General features: G+C 41.5%; 5 protein-coding genes across 6 annotated transcripts; 2 read left to right on the top strand and 3 right to left on the bottom strand.

Moving 5' to 3' along the window:
• Positions 1-1,652: 1,652 nt before the first annotated feature.
• LOC108146109 (venom protease) lies at positions 1,653-6,286 on the bottom strand. 2 transcript variants are annotated; one of them, XM_017271940.2, is made up of 7 exons: positions 6,067-6,286; positions 3,973-4,136; positions 3,190-3,475; positions 2,804-3,100; positions 2,310-2,521; positions 2,158-2,229; positions 1,653-1,932 (listed from the first exon to the last, which is right to left on the bottom strand). In XM_017271940.2, exons 1-7 carry the CDS (start codon positions 6,230-6,232, stop codon positions 1,792-1,794), a joined length of 1,338 nt encoding a protein of 445 aa, XP_017127429.1. In that variant the 5' UTR covers positions 6,233-6,286; the 3' UTR covers positions 1,653-1,791. The 2 variants fall into 2 exon arrangements, with proteins under 2 accessions (XP_017127429.1, XP_017127430.1); XM_017271941.2 differs by lacking the exon at positions 6,067-6,286 and adding an exon at positions 4,348-4,961.
• A 91-nt stretch (positions 6,287-6,377) lies between these two features.
• LOC108146113 (adipokinetic hormone) lies at positions 6,378-7,119 on the bottom strand. Its single transcript, XM_017271945.2, has 2 exons — positions 6,826-7,119; positions 6,378-6,761 (listed from the first exon to the last, which is right to left on the bottom strand). Exons 1-2 carry the CDS (start codon positions 7,117-7,119, stop codon positions 6,591-6,593), a joined length of 465 nt encoding a protein of 154 aa, XP_017127434.1. The 3' UTR covers positions 6,378-6,590.
• On the bottom strand, positions 7,072-9,484 carry LOC108146112 (ras-like protein 2). Its single transcript, XM_017271943.2, has 3 exons — positions 9,331-9,484; positions 8,630-8,717; positions 7,072-8,571 (listed from the first exon to the last, which is right to left on the bottom strand). Exons 1-3 carry the CDS (start codon positions 9,409-9,411, stop codon positions 8,162-8,164), a joined length of 579 nt encoding a protein of 192 aa, XP_017127432.1. The 5' UTR covers positions 9,412-9,484; the 3' UTR covers positions 7,072-8,161.
• Positions 9,485-10,008: 524 nt separating this feature from the next.
• LOC108146108 (protein ROP) lies at positions 10,009-12,594 on the top strand. Its single transcript, XM_017271939.1, has one exon. The coding sequence runs from the start codon at positions 10,198-10,200 to the stop codon at positions 11,995-11,997; it is 1,800 nt and encodes a 599-aa protein (XP_017127428.1). The 5' UTR covers positions 10,009-10,197; the 3' UTR covers positions 11,998-12,594.
• Positions 12,595-13,153: 559 nt separating this feature from the next.
• On the top strand, positions 13,154-14,348 carry LOC108146110 (replication factor C subunit 2). Its single transcript, XM_017271942.2, has 2 exons — positions 13,154-13,397; positions 13,451-14,348. The coding sequence occupies exons 1-2, from the start codon at positions 13,233-13,235 to the stop codon at positions 14,279-14,281; spliced, it is 996 nt and encodes a 331-aa protein (XP_017127431.1). The 5' UTR covers positions 13,154-13,232; the 3' UTR covers positions 14,282-14,348.
• Positions 14,349-14,727: the final 379 nt, after the last annotated feature.

Here is a 14,727-nt window from a genome sequence, read left to right as displayed (position 1 = left end):
GCGGCGCCAAAATGTTGACCTCGGGCTGCTCTCAATTTGTCATAGATCCAGTCCCGAGAATTCTGTGACTCAATTAGACGCTCGTCTAAACAAGAATGATAAATGCCATTAATCAAGGTAAATTAAAACGGATCCCGTTGACATGTCAATTGGGAATCACTTAGCCAACTGACCAAAGACGCCGGCCACATTCTATCGCAAATTCTATTTCTGTGTCATGATTAGCAATCTGAAATACTCTCATACTTTTAAATTGCATTCGTATGCGAGTACCGTAAAAAGCTTTCGCTGATTATATAGATAGCAGCCTCCCATAAAGCATACGTAATTATTGGAATCACAGTGAGGATCAGTGGCATTTAAATCGCTTAAAATTAATTTTACCTAATATTTAATCGTAACCAAAGGCTTAAAGTCTTAATTATAATAATTACTATTTTTTGATAGAGATAACAAGTCAAACAAATAATAATTATAACTAAACAAAATATATTAAACATTTAATTTTAATTTATTTTAATATAGACTATAATAATTACGTTCTCTGCTTTTTATTCAAAAATAAATATTGAGACAGTCTAAGATTACTTTAGAGATTATATATTGTATTATTTCAGACTGGGAGGGAGAGTTCGACACGTGACGCCATATCTGTGTGCATAATGCATCTGATGTGAGATCACAGTTAGCACACACTTAGTTTACCCCACTAAATCTCCGCCGATTGGTTGTGTATTCCATATATTTATCTGAGATCGGGGGGCACTCAACCTGATTAGAATTCCGGGGAGCCGTCGCCGAAAGCCAATTGGCATGCGATCGATGCAACCGCTGGGGCATAATACCAGCGATCGTTCTACTATAATGACTAATACGGATCACTTGGCCATGCAATTCAGGTAGAAACAGCAGGGGGTCGAAGTGAAGTGCGGGAAATTCCAGACCCTGAAGACGAAGAATTGCTCTTTTTAGGTTCCGGCTCGACAGTTTCATTTATCAATGTATAATATCGCGAACTTGATACTTTGTAGGAAATGTTCAATAAGCGTGACATCGAATTGGGTAAATAAAGCTATAAGTTAGGTGATATTATTAAGCAATGTGATAATTATAGTTGTGATAAGCAAAGCTTTTTTACCAAAAACACGTTTTTAATCACATCTCTTAGGTATTTGCTTTGATAATTATCTACATTTTAATCATATTATTCTAATGACATTTAATTGTTTTGTAATTGATTAAATGGGAAATAAATAGCTGGGAAAGCACAATCAATATTGTGAAGTGTATTCAAAGTAAACACACAAGATTAACAAATGCTTACATTAATATTTATTATATAATTTGAACAATCAATTTTAATCAAACCCATATTAAGTAACACAACATTGATAATTATTTGTTGATGGCAATAAAGAGTTATCAATTAAAACATTTTTAACTACATTTATCAGTTTTAAATAATATAAGAAATGATGTCAAAGTCAAGTATTTAATTAATGGCAAAAAAAGGTATTTATTAAAATTATATTATAAGATAAGAATTGATGTAATAGTTTGATTTATTTTTATGGTGAAAACAAGTCTCACAAAAAACTCCCTTACACGGCAATTAAATTCAATGGATTGCAAATTAAATCAAACAAGAACATAAAAACATGAAATTTATTGAGGAAATTCCGGTGGGTATGTGTGTTTGGGATTTAGGATTTTAATGCAAGTGTTTGTTAAGTGCTCTCAATCTTGGATGACACATCAAAGATAGACGTCCAATTTGACATGTGTCATGTTCTAAGCCAACGAGAGGTGTTTTTTGATCCAAGGAACATAGGAGGCGACTCTTGTGTAGACCCCGGGAAAATTGGGACGAGCACACTCGTAGCCAAAGGAAACCAGTCCAAGTAAGTAGAACCTATACCCATTGGCCTCCAGCTGAAAGAATTGACAAAAGAGGGGTTACAAAATATACCATAAAATTTAAAAATTCTTATCTGCAAGTCATCGACATTTTTCGTAAACCAACGAAATCATATTTGCGTCACGAAAATGGACAATTAGCGGGCGGTATTCACCAGCAAACCACCTTGGAGACAGAGCTCAAGACTGGGCCAAAACAGGTTGGATGACTCACAGACCGCAGAAGAGATTGTAACTGACCTGGGGCATCATGAGTGGTCCACCGGAATCCCCTTGGCAGGCATCCACACTCGAACTGCCCGCACACAGCACCTGCGAAAAGGATTTATTAGGTCTGCCATGTTCGCCTTCTCTCGGGGATTCCCCCTTCGATTTTGGGATGACAAGCTTACCTTGTCGCTGAACTGGACGAACTGGAAGACGGACTTGTAGCTCTGCTCGCAGCTCTGACGGGACACTATTGGCACCTGGGCATCCCGCAGCACCTGTGAAGTGGGTCCCTGGTGCTTCACTGCACCCCAGCCGGCCACAAAGGGATTCATTCCCACGAAGTCCTGCTGCAGGAATTTCGCCGAATCGGGCAGACAAATGGGGGCTATGTTACCTGGGCATTACAGAAACATTAGGCATTGATAAGGTATTGTAAAATAAATAATTTTGTTATTAAATTAAACTGAAAAATATGTTTATCAATATAATAATGTTGTAAAATGTAATATCATTTTTCTTTTCACATTTTTTGTTTTTTTAAGATTTAAAATGTACACATGTACATTTAAAAATGTACACATTTTTAATTCTTTTACTTTAAATCCCATTTTCTCATATTATTTTAACTGGATTTTTTTATGGCTCGGTTTCGGAAAATAAGTAGAGCGTATTTTACCTGGCAAAGATGATCCCACTCCATTTAGCTCAATCAACGCTATATCATTTGATATAGAATTGAGATTAAAGTGCTCGTGAACCACAGTTCTTCGGATGCGGTAGTCCATTGCACCTGGTTCAATGGATTTGGAGAGGTCATGAGCTCCCAATCTAACCAAAGTCAACATCGGATTGATGCAGTGCGCCGAGGTGACGACATAATGCGAATGGATCAAACTGCCACCGCAGAGAAACTTAAGTGCATTCCGATTGGACTCCTCAAAGTAACCCAAGGCAGCTATCCAGGGATAGGCTCCTGAAGGGGATTAATGATTAAATAAGTGGGAGAAAGGTAAAAAAGCATATGGATAAATATTTAACTAAATTTAAATAATTAGTAATTACCTCTCCTGGCTTCCATTCCACCCACCACCCGATTGGAAGTGGCACCACTAATGCCACAAACAGTAGCCAATCGTGGAGTATTCTGTGGTGCTGGAGGAGGAGGAGGTGGATTAAAACTGGGGCTCACCACCGGATTTAGGGGCGGAGTTGGCTGGAAAACCATGGGAGTGACAGTGGGGCCACCACTTAGCGGTGAGAAATGAAAGAAGCCAAAGGGTGCAGTGGTGGTCAGCAGCAGATCCTTCCTGCTCCTGGCATTACCACTTCGATCCGAGGCACAGCATACCTAAACGCAAAAGAAATCTTTACTTTGTTAGCCTCATCTTAAATGTTAGACGTTCTTGCTTTAATTTTTTCACAATTTTGACGATTTGAATTAAGGAGTCTTAGCTTAAAAATAGTTAATTTATTTGTCAATGTAAATTTAGATGTCTTTATTTAAAAATATTTTATAATTCTATCGTTCTAGAAATAGTAAACCAATTAGCAATAAGTTAAAAATGTTTAAGTTAAAACCCAATGTTCAAAAACAATCATAATTAAATAGGTTATCATTTGAATGATAACTTTTCTTTACATAAGCCAATTATAAATTTATAAAATCATCATAAACAATTGTTTAAGTGCAATTTAATGCGTAGTTTATTTTAAATAGTTTTCTAATGAGCAAAAAAATATGAAATTCTATAAATAAGTTTAAATAAAAACTTTAACAATTATGATAATATTTTCAATCAATTAAATCGGACAAAAGTAAGAACCAAAATAGATCTAGGGGATTACCATGAAAGTGGAGCCATCGAAGCTACATATGGACTGGCCCAGAAAGGTGTGGAACTCGTTGCCCTGCCCCTGCCCCTGACCCTGATACTCCTCCATGAGCTGGGGGCAGGAGGTGAGGGGCAGGCAGTTTCCAGGCCGGGATCTGGCATCTTGGCAGGATTGGGCTGTAAAATAAGCATGTGATTGGGCGGGTAAGGAATGCTCTTAAACCAGTTTAGATTTGCCAATTCGATTTGCTTTGGATTTCGTGATCGTTTTTATTTTTGTTGACTAATTTTGCGTATATTTGTGTGTGTAAATGCAAGGATTTAGGGATAGGTTGTGATGTTGCTAGTTTTTGTTATTTGACGGGGTGATTTTAGTAGAGTATCCGGCGTTTACGGCGACGACGTCGCCGGCGTCCGCCATTCAGCGGCATGAAAACCATCATGTCCGAACCGATCTGAGGTCCCGTGGAGGAGCCCAGCGGGGTGTTCTGCTGCTGGCGAGGATCGATGCAGGGGCAGTTGGGCAGCGGACGTGCTCCGCCGGGCAGGCAAACCAAGGGCTGCGACGGACACGTGGGCACTGGCACCGGCACGGGCAGAGTGGTGCCAGCGGTGCTCAGGGTGGTCAATCCCGTGGTGGAGGAGGTTGTGCTGCTGGTAGTAGAAGTAGTAGTAGTACTGGTGGTACTACTCGTGGTCGTGATCAGTGGTGGCGTCACCGGCGGCGGCTGGGGATTTGGCGGCGTGGGCTGGAACGTCGGTATCACTGCAGGTGTGGACGGAAGAGCGGGTTGGTTCGGTATTAGTGGACCAATCGGCTGGAGCGGCTGCAGCGGCGGCGGCAGGGCGTAGATGGGATAGTAACCTGGCGGATACAGCGGACACCAGCCCTTCATGCTGGCCAGGTAGGACAGGAATGGCCAGAAGTACACCTTCACACAGAACTCGTCCAGCAGCACCATCTCCAATCCGTATCCGTTTATCCGTGCTTTCTGCTCGGCCACCAGGTGGCAACTGTCCACAAAACTCAGCTTTTTCGGCCAATTGCAGGCACCTTGGCCAAGTGGAGCACGGCGGCCCATAATGATTATAATTCAATTGTATTTTAGTGGGGCACAATTATCCAAAAGAGTCGTCTGAAAAGCCCAAGCCCAGGAGCGGATCAAAGGTTTGTGGAGGGGTCGAAATAAAGCTTTATAAAAATATATTATCCCATCACTGTCGTAAAAGTGGCTAGATAGTTATAGTATGTCATAAATCTAACTTTTGTTGTATAGATAATTGATAACAATAAAAGTAAAACAACGCAAAAGAAAATTTAGAAAATTATATATTTGAAAATTTTAAATTTTTAAACTATATTTCTTGCCATTTATATTGAGTTCTGTACTAAAAAATTACTATATTAGTAATAATATGGTAAAAGAGTATATAATAAAATAAAACTTTTTTTAATTTTGTTCTATTTGAGCTACTAGACAACCTATCATTTGATTCCATTTTAATAATAAATCATAAAATTATTGATTTATGACTCACACAAAATTGTAACTTTTTTAAATAACAAGTTAAAGGATAATTAGTCTAAAAAAACAATGAAACACCAAAGTGCAACAAATGAAAATATTTGACGGATGTCAATGACTAACCTTATCATCAAATGCAAAACAAATTAAAATCATCAGCGAAAAAAACCGAATTAAGCATATTTTATGACCAATTACTCATATTATAAAGCGTTGACTTTATTGTAGCACAGAATTTAATGATCACCGGGAAATGCACACTTCAAAAAAACTAAATTTAATGCCAGTGCATTATTCAAAGCCTTAATTGCAGTTGAAACGAATTCACACCGAAATGCATCGTTAATTCCCGGGGGGAATTAAAATAACTGGGCCAGTGGCGCTTGAAGTGCGATTAAAATCATTTGGGGAGGTCTATTTGAATCATTTGCTGGGTGTTAGATGAATGATGTGGGGATTTGTTTATGTTGACACATTTTAAATGAAATGACACGATCACATAACTCAAACAGATCTATTGGCACGATCATGGTGTATTTTTAGGCCCAATGGAAATTAAATAAAGAATTCACACAACTTACACTTGACGGGCGTGAAAATGGAAAGGCACACAAGAATTATAAGAAATTTATGAACTTTTTGGGAGCCAGAGATCGCACACATTCTGATCCAATGAACTTCGCCGACGAACTGAAGCCGTGGGCCACTGACACTCCTCAACTTAAGCGCCAATGGAGTGGGTGTCATCCAATGATTTAATTGCGGCAATTTTCGAAATCATATTTAATTTAATTGACACTAGCCACTAGTCACCTATTTTTTTGAGGTATGAACTTGAAAAGTTGAAGCACCCCATTAAGGTCAAAATTCCCCTTTTGCTGGCAGATGGGAATACATTTTGGATGCGCTTATTTATTGTTGGGAAAGAAAAGTTCCATTAAATCTAAATGCCGACTACGACTACCTTGATAACGTGCTGTGTATATGCATATATATGGTATATATATATGGGTACATATAGATAGTGTATGTGTGTGCGTGCTAGACATCGTCCGAGATCCGAATCGGAATCAGGATCAGGATCTGAATGGGATATAGGTTACTCCTACTCGCGGTGCTTGCAGTCGAGGAACAGCTGGGCCTGGGATTGCACGAAGCGAAAGATCTCGAGCAGCATTTCGTTGGAGGTCTTGCAGTTGCCCTGCTGCGACTCGAAAAAGGATCCAGGACCTGATCCGCCAGCGGAACGCTTTCCCCAGTCCGGCGAGAAAGTCAGCTAATATAAAACATACGAGTATATGAAAAATAGGGTTTTATATGCATTAAATCACTCTACTCACCTGACACTGAACACAAGCCAGGAGAAGGAAAAGCACGGCTGCAACGAGGACTTCGCTCTTGGGATTCATTCTGAGTTCTATGCTGCTTCCTTCTCGGTTTAGCCTGCTTTTATACCCCTTCAGATGCGAAAAAATAATCATCTGGCAGTTAATTAAAACCACACTTCTAGGGATTCCTTTTATAATTAGTCCTGTATTCAATTCCAATCGGCAGGCAATCGAATTTGCGTCATTAAAACATTCATCTAAGTGGAAGCGTTTGTGATTCTCCATGTGTTTATTAGAATTGCGCATATGTTTAATATTAAATATAATTATATATTTATTTATATACCATTAAATAAGTTCGTTAAATTAAGCAGTGTATAAGAGTTAAACGAGATTGCGGCTTAAGCAACTGTTGCAATACATTTGGCGAACAATAAACCATAGAATTCGACTGGGGACATGTACAAAAATATCGTTAAGTGAGTTTGCGAGTTGTGCGCCTGGCAGCTGACTATATATAGTACAAAAATGTTGTGTGCGGGTGTGTGTGAAAAATACAGAGATGGATGTGTGTGTGTTTTTTTTTTAGTTTTCTACGCGCGAGAACGAGGCACTCAATTTGTTACAACAAAATCGGATTGTAAGCAGTTTATATATGTATACGTTTATATTAGTAGTAAATAACAATACAAATTACAATAACACATTATTACGTTTTGGCTTAATCGAAACAAACGTTCTGGGTTTAGTTATTGCATTATAAAAACAAATGGCCTGCGAGCCACGATTGGTAATAATCATAGAAAACATTCGTCCTTAATTGTTGTCGTTGATCAACAAATAATATTACAAAAATATATGTAGAAATATATATATATAAATATACATACATATATATATTTATATATTTATATATGTATATATATGTTATCCGTGTGAATCTGTTGTATATATCTAACTATGTTTCGTGTTTCTGTTTGCATGTGGCGTTGTTTAGTTTTTAGTTTTGAGTTTTTAGTTTTGAGTTTCTAGTTTTAAGTTTCTTCGTAGCTATTTGAAAGTGGCGAAGCTTATTCGATTCGTTCGTTGAATGCGGCATGCACCTGGGCAGGTAAGAAATGCACTTCGTTTGGGCTCGTTGACACGTTTTGCGCGCTGGTTTGCGGTTACTGGTTTCGGCTTTCGGCTTTCGGGTTTCTGGTTTACTGGTTTATCGTCTTCTCAACGGAATTCAAAGCTCAGTCGACGCGTGTTTTTTTCACAAAAAATTTGGTGTTATACTCGTTAAATGTTGGCTCCTGCATCCGCTGCGGCATCCAGGAGATTGTCTGTGACGTGACCCATCCGCTTACATCAGGCAGCACTTCCTCTTGCCCTTCTTCTTGTACGACTGCTCGATGAAGGGGCGCTCGGCGATCTGGAATTTGCGCACGATCCGCACCAGCTCGTGGAAGGCCTGGTCGACATTGATCCGCAGCTTGGCACTGCACTCGATGTAGGGCATCATCAGGGTGCGGCTGGTGTTCTGCGCCTCCTCCAAGGACACCTGCTGCTGCTGCTTCAGGTCGCACTTGTTGCCCACCATCAGCATGGGGAACTCGTCGCGGTCCTTGACGCGCAGAATCTGGCGCTGGAACTTGGGGATCTCATCGAAGCTGGAATGATCGTTGAGCGCGAAGACGAGCAGGAAGCCCTCGCCGGAGCGCATATATTGCTCCCGCATGGCACTGAACTCCTCCTGACCGGCCGTGTCCAAAACTGGGTTATTACAGAGATTAGTAAAGTTTTTTGGAAGGGATAATTTTAGAGTACTCACTGTCCAATTTGGCTGGCACATCGTCAATGACGCACATCTTCGTGTACGAGTCTTCAATGGTGGGATCATAGTCCGTGACGAAGTAGCTCTGCAAGATAAAGTATTATTATATTTTGGTTTGAGATATGCTATATTAAGATTATAAGACGGGGTGCGTTTATCATTCCGCCTTTGATTTGTTTACACACGTCACTTTTATTATCATCCACATCCACTATGCTCTATATATCTTCGGGAAAGGCTACAGCTCTACGGCTCTACAGCTCGACAGAATATACACGAAAGATGTGCAGATGACGCAAATGACTAAAAATAAATGGAAACGGGCGGGCATTGTGGTCGTGACCATGGCACACACGCTCGGAATCGATCGGCACACACCCAGAAAACTGGGGGCTCTTACTCCCTGGCTTTCTTGACCACTTGGATCTCCAGCTCCCCAAAATGGAGATACACACGGGGGTGTGGCCCCCGACGACAACGACGTCGAAGACGAAGACGATGATGTTGATGATGATGATCTCTGCTCGAAACTATGCACACGCATGTCCAAACACAGACGCACAGAAATCGGTCGCTTGTTGCTTGTTTGTTGCTCTGGCCAAAACAAGGGACGCCCCGCCCCCCGCCCCGCTCCACAGACTGATCCGCCCCTGTTGATGGCGACGTCACCAGGGTGTCGGGTGCTCCTGGGGCCTCACCTGGATGAATTGTATCGTTATCGCTGACTTTCCCACGCCGCCGCCGCCGACCACCACCAATTTGTACGTTTGCATCTGCATTCCGAGTTTATTTCGACCAGTTGGCCAACTAAAAATTCTTTTATTTTCCTCCTCCACTGATGCAGTGTGACCAGCTACGGGTTACTAAAAAATATACCACCAACATATATGTATAAGCAAGGACTCAAACCACGGATTTAAATTCAAATCGGAATTTTTATTTGGCTTTATTGTATTTGCTTAAATCAGACATCGCAAAATACAGCTAAAAAACTGTATGGCGAATGTATAATACAAATTCACTCCATTATTCCATTTTCATTGTAAGCAAAACTTATTTTTCCAAAATTGATTTAAAAAACATAAACTAAGGCCAGCATATATTAATGTTCCTAAATAATAAATTAGAATTTATGTTTCCAATTAGAAAACGTTAGTAATGCAACACTTGAGTTGCTTGATATTAAATTTTTGATTTTTACTTAGCAAATGTAATTATAAACGTAATAATAAAACTTTTTGAATTTAATGTTGGGCAAAGATAAAATATTCTTATTTGAATTTAAGAAAATAACCCGCCCCACCCTCTGTTAACTTAACAGGGGTCGACAAAATATACCGACTTATTGGTAAATGTTATAATCGACTCTACGCACCCTGGCCACACTGTGGTATAGTCATCAAACGAAAAAAATACAGAAAATTGGCCAAGGAATAGATAAAATTCTTTAGGACAAGAAAAGACACGGAAAACGAAAAAGACAAGTCCAGTGAATCATATATTAACGCTTTGTGTGTTCATAATCGAGTTGCCTTTGCGCCCGTGACCAATAAAACGCAGTGAAAATGGCCTTGAAAGTGCTGGTGGGCCAGAAGCTGATGAACGAGGTGGTGAAGTACAAGCCTCCAGCCCCCAAAAAGCAGGGCGTTACGTCGACGGCGGCTGCGGGGGCGGGTGGCATGGAATGGAGGGTCCTAGTTGTGGACAAGCTGGGAATGCGCATGGTCTCGGCGTGCACCAAAATGCACGAGATCAGCGCCGAGGGCATCACCCTGGTGGAGGACATCAACAAGAAGCGGGAGCCACTGCCCACCATGGATGCGATTTACTTGATCACCCCCTCGGATGAGTCAGTGCGTGGGTTGATCCGCGACTTCGAGAATCCGGCCAGGCCCATGTATCGCTACGCCCACGTCTTCTTCACGGAGGTCTGTCCCGAGGAGCTGTTCAACGATTTGTGCAAATCGTGTGCTGCCGGGAAGATCAAGACGCTGAAGGAGATCAACATCGCATTCTTGCCCTACGAATGCCAGGTATTTTCGCTGGACTCACCGGACACCTTCCAGTGCCTGTACTCGCCAGCATTTGCCTCCATCAGGAGCAAGCACATCGAGCGCATTGCCGAGCAAATAGCCACTTTGTGTGCCACTCTGGGGGAATACCCCAATGTGCGTTATCGCAGCGATTGGGACAGGAACATTGATCTGGCTGCATCGGTGCAGCAGAAGCTGGATGCCTACAAGGCCGATGATGCCACCATGGGCGAGGGTCCGGAGAAGGCCCGCTCCCAGTTGCTGATCCTGGATCGCGGCTTCGACTGTGTGTCGCCACTGCTGCACGAGCTGACGCTTCAGGCCATGGCCTACGATTTGCTACCCATTGTGAACGACGTCTATCGCTATACACCCGGTCCGAATCAGCCCGATAAGGAGGTGCTGCTCGACGAGAACGACGACTTGTGGGTGGAGCTGCGCCACGAGCACATCGCTGTCGTCTCCACCCAGGTGACTCAGAACCTGAAGAAGTTCACCGACTCGAAGCGCATGGGCTCGGCCGACAAGTCGTCGATGCGCGATCTGTCGCAGATGATCAAGAAGATGCCGCAGTACCAGAAGGAGCTGTCCAAGTACTCCACCCACTTGCATTTGGCCGAGGACTGCATGAAGTCGTACCAGAACTACGTGGACAAGCTGTGCCGCGTGGAGCAGGATCTGGCCATGGGCACGGACGCCGAGGGCGAGAAGATCAAGGATCATATGCGCAACATTGTGCCCATCTTGCTGGATGCCAATGTCTCGAACTACGACAAAGTTCGCATTATTGCCCTCTATGTGATGATCAAGAACGGAATATCGGAGGAGAACCTAACGAAGCTCTTCACCCACGCCCAGCTGTCGCCCAAGGATCAGGATATGGTGCGTAATCTTAGTTGCTTGGGCATCAATGTCATTGCAGATTCGCGCAAGAAGGTGTACTCGGTGCCGCGCAAGGAGCGCACCACCGAGAGCACCTATCAGATGTCGCGCTGGACCCCGGTCATTAAGGACATCATGGAGGACTGCATAGAGGACAAGCTGGACTCGCGCCACTTCCCCTTCCTCGAGGGCAGGGCCCAGAACACCAACTACCATGCCCCGACCAGTGCCCGCTATGGCCACTGGCACAAGGACAAGGGACAGGCGCAGGTGAAGAACGTGCCCCGACTCATCGTCTTCATCGTGGGCGGCGTCAGCATGTCCGAGATGAGGTGTGCCTACGAGGTGACCAGTGCGGTGCGCAACTGGGAGGTCCTCGTCGGCTCCTCGCACGTCCTCTCGCCCGAAATCTTTCTCAGCGACTTGGGCAGTCTCTCGAAGGAGGACTAAATACTTATTGGATCATTATCTTGTTAACGATTTTGTCACATTTATCGTGTTGTCGTAAAAATAGTTTGTTATTCCTTACCGAAGGTTCAAAATGATTCCTTAAGAAATTATTATACTAATTACATATTGCAATATAAATATTAAAATACAAGACATAAATTATATACGCATTACATAATATATTAAACAATTATATAGTATTTTATTCTTAGCCGAATATAAATAAATATTAACTTCAATAATACGAGTAGTATTATTTCAATTAAGCCCCTATACTGGCTCTTATACTGTAGCATGATAACTAGAAAAAAGAAAAAGAAAAACTGGACACGAATATCACAGCACCATATAATATTCACCTCGGATTACTTCAACCATTGAATAAATTTCCGAACTTAGTCAAATCGATCAAATTATGGATGAGCCTGTGTGAAATTATATACATATTCGGCCAATTGACATCAGAAAATATTTAAATGTTAACATTAAAGATAAAACACTAAACCAAATTGTCTAAAAACCATAAAGATTTCAAAAACGTATGATATTTTGAAAGTGGTTCAATAAAAATATGTATTTGATATAATTCGAACTATATTTAAATGCAAGTTCAAATTTTTTGCACCCGAGGCATCTGAATGTATTGTAATTTCGTCAATACCCAATAAAGCTTATCAAAAAAAATTAACAAATTGTTTCCAAATTAACTTGAACATTTTTAATTTTATTATTCAGAAAAATATATTCGCTTCTTATCAAAACGTTAAGTTCATTTTAATCCGAAGAACAGTATTTTGAAAAATATTAAATAAAACATAAAAACTAATAGATTTATTATTTATTTATTAAAACATTTTTTAATAAAAATCATATTTTGTTGAGAAAACCATTTTTGAAAACTTTGAAATGATACAAAAAACTAACGATTTCTTTCCAAAGATTTGTAAAATTAACTATTTGAAAAATCTCTAATGTTCTAAGCTAAAGGTTAGTTTTTAATTTTTAATCAGACTGCTTAAACAACTTATTTTAAAATGAGTCATAAACATGTTTCAAAATATATATAATAAACGTTAAAATACTTGATAAAAAATCGATGAAAAGTTTAAAATCATAAAAGTGAAAAATACCAACCATTCGTATTTTGGCGCCCATAGTACGGTCACACTGCAGTCCCACGCCATCGCTTAAATTTGTTTGGTTTGTCTCTGCGAATTTCTGATAATTGCACGAAAATGCCGGAAGAACCCGAAATTGCCGTAGACGACAAGCGTAGTCACTTGCCATGGATTGAAAAGTACCGCCCGGTGAAGTTCAAGGAGATTGTGGGCAACGAGGATACAGTGGCGCGATTATCCGTCTTCGCCACACAAGGAAATGCACCCAATATAATCATAGCTGTGAGTTCTGAAGGATTAAAACTCGGTTAGGGAGTAATAATTTTGGCTTATAGGGACCGCCAGGCGTGGGCAAGACCACCACGATCCAGTGTCTGGCGAGGATTCTCCTGGGAGACAGCTACAAAGAGGCTGTGCTCGAGCTGAATGCCTCCAATGAGCGAGGAATCGATGTGGTGCGCAACAAGATCAAGATGTTTGCCCAGCAAAAGGTGACATTGCCGCGCGGCCGGCACAAGATCGTGATACTGGACGAGGCGGACAGCATGACGGAGGGTGCCCAGCAGGCGCTGCGCCGCACCATGGAGATCTACAGCAGCACCACGCGCTTCGCCCTGGCCTGCAACACCAGCGAGAAGATCATCGAGCCCATCCAATCGCGCTGCGCCATGTTGCGGTTCACCAAGCTATCCGATGCCCAGGTTCTGGCCAAGCTCATCGAGGTGACCAAGTGGGAGAAGCTCAACTACACGGAGGACGGACTGGAGGCCATTGTCTTCACCGCCCAAGGAGATATGCGACAGGGGCTGAATAATCTGCAGTCCACCGCCCAGGGATTCGGCGATATCAATGCGGAGAACGTGTTCAAGGTCTGCGATGAGCCGCATCCCAAGCTCCTGGAGGAGATGATCCAACATTGTGCCGCCAACGATATCCACAAGGCCTACAAGATTCTGGCCAAGCTATGGAAGCTGGGATACTCGCCGGAGGACATCATTGGCAACATATTCCGCGTCTGCAAGCGCGTCAACATCGATGAGCATCTGAAGCTGGACTTCATCCGGGAGATTGGCATCACCCACATGAAGATTGTCGACGGCATCAATTCCCTGCTGCAGCTCACCGCCCTTCTGGCCAAACTATGCATAGCTGCCGAGAAGCATTAAGTTTTATTTACAGCTTATATAGGGTCCTTAGATTAAGGTCGTTACTGAATAAATTACTGGAAGGATTTTTGGCTAAGGCGTTTACCTGGTACCCGGTACACAATAATAAACATATATTGGATAATCCAGAACTATTTTTAGGAAGTAAATTAAATAAGTGGAGCAATACAAGAGCCTGCAAAATTGTACCTAACTTTTAAATTAAAAGGTACCACATTAGTCAACAGCGTAGCAGACTGTTGACAACCCTGGTAGAGTATTCAGAATATACCACCCAAATAACGGTACTGTACAATGGATAACTTAACTAGTAAATTAAATCAAAAATGTTATTAAATAATATAATTTAATTCAACAATACAAAACTTTAAAATCATTTGAAAAAATGGTATATTACTAGTATTTTCATTAAATAAAAAAGTATTTTCCCATGAGCTCGTAGCATG

This window comes from Drosophila elegans, unplaced genomic scaffold (assembly GCF_018152505.1).
Source record: "Drosophila elegans isolate 14027-0461.03 unplaced genomic scaffold, ASM1815250v1 contig_208, whole genome shotgun sequence".
Classification (NCBI taxonomy): domain Eukaryota; kingdom Metazoa; phylum Arthropoda; class Insecta; order Diptera; family Drosophilidae; genus Drosophila; species Drosophila elegans.
This window is presented reverse-complemented; position numbering and strand designations above follow the sequence as displayed.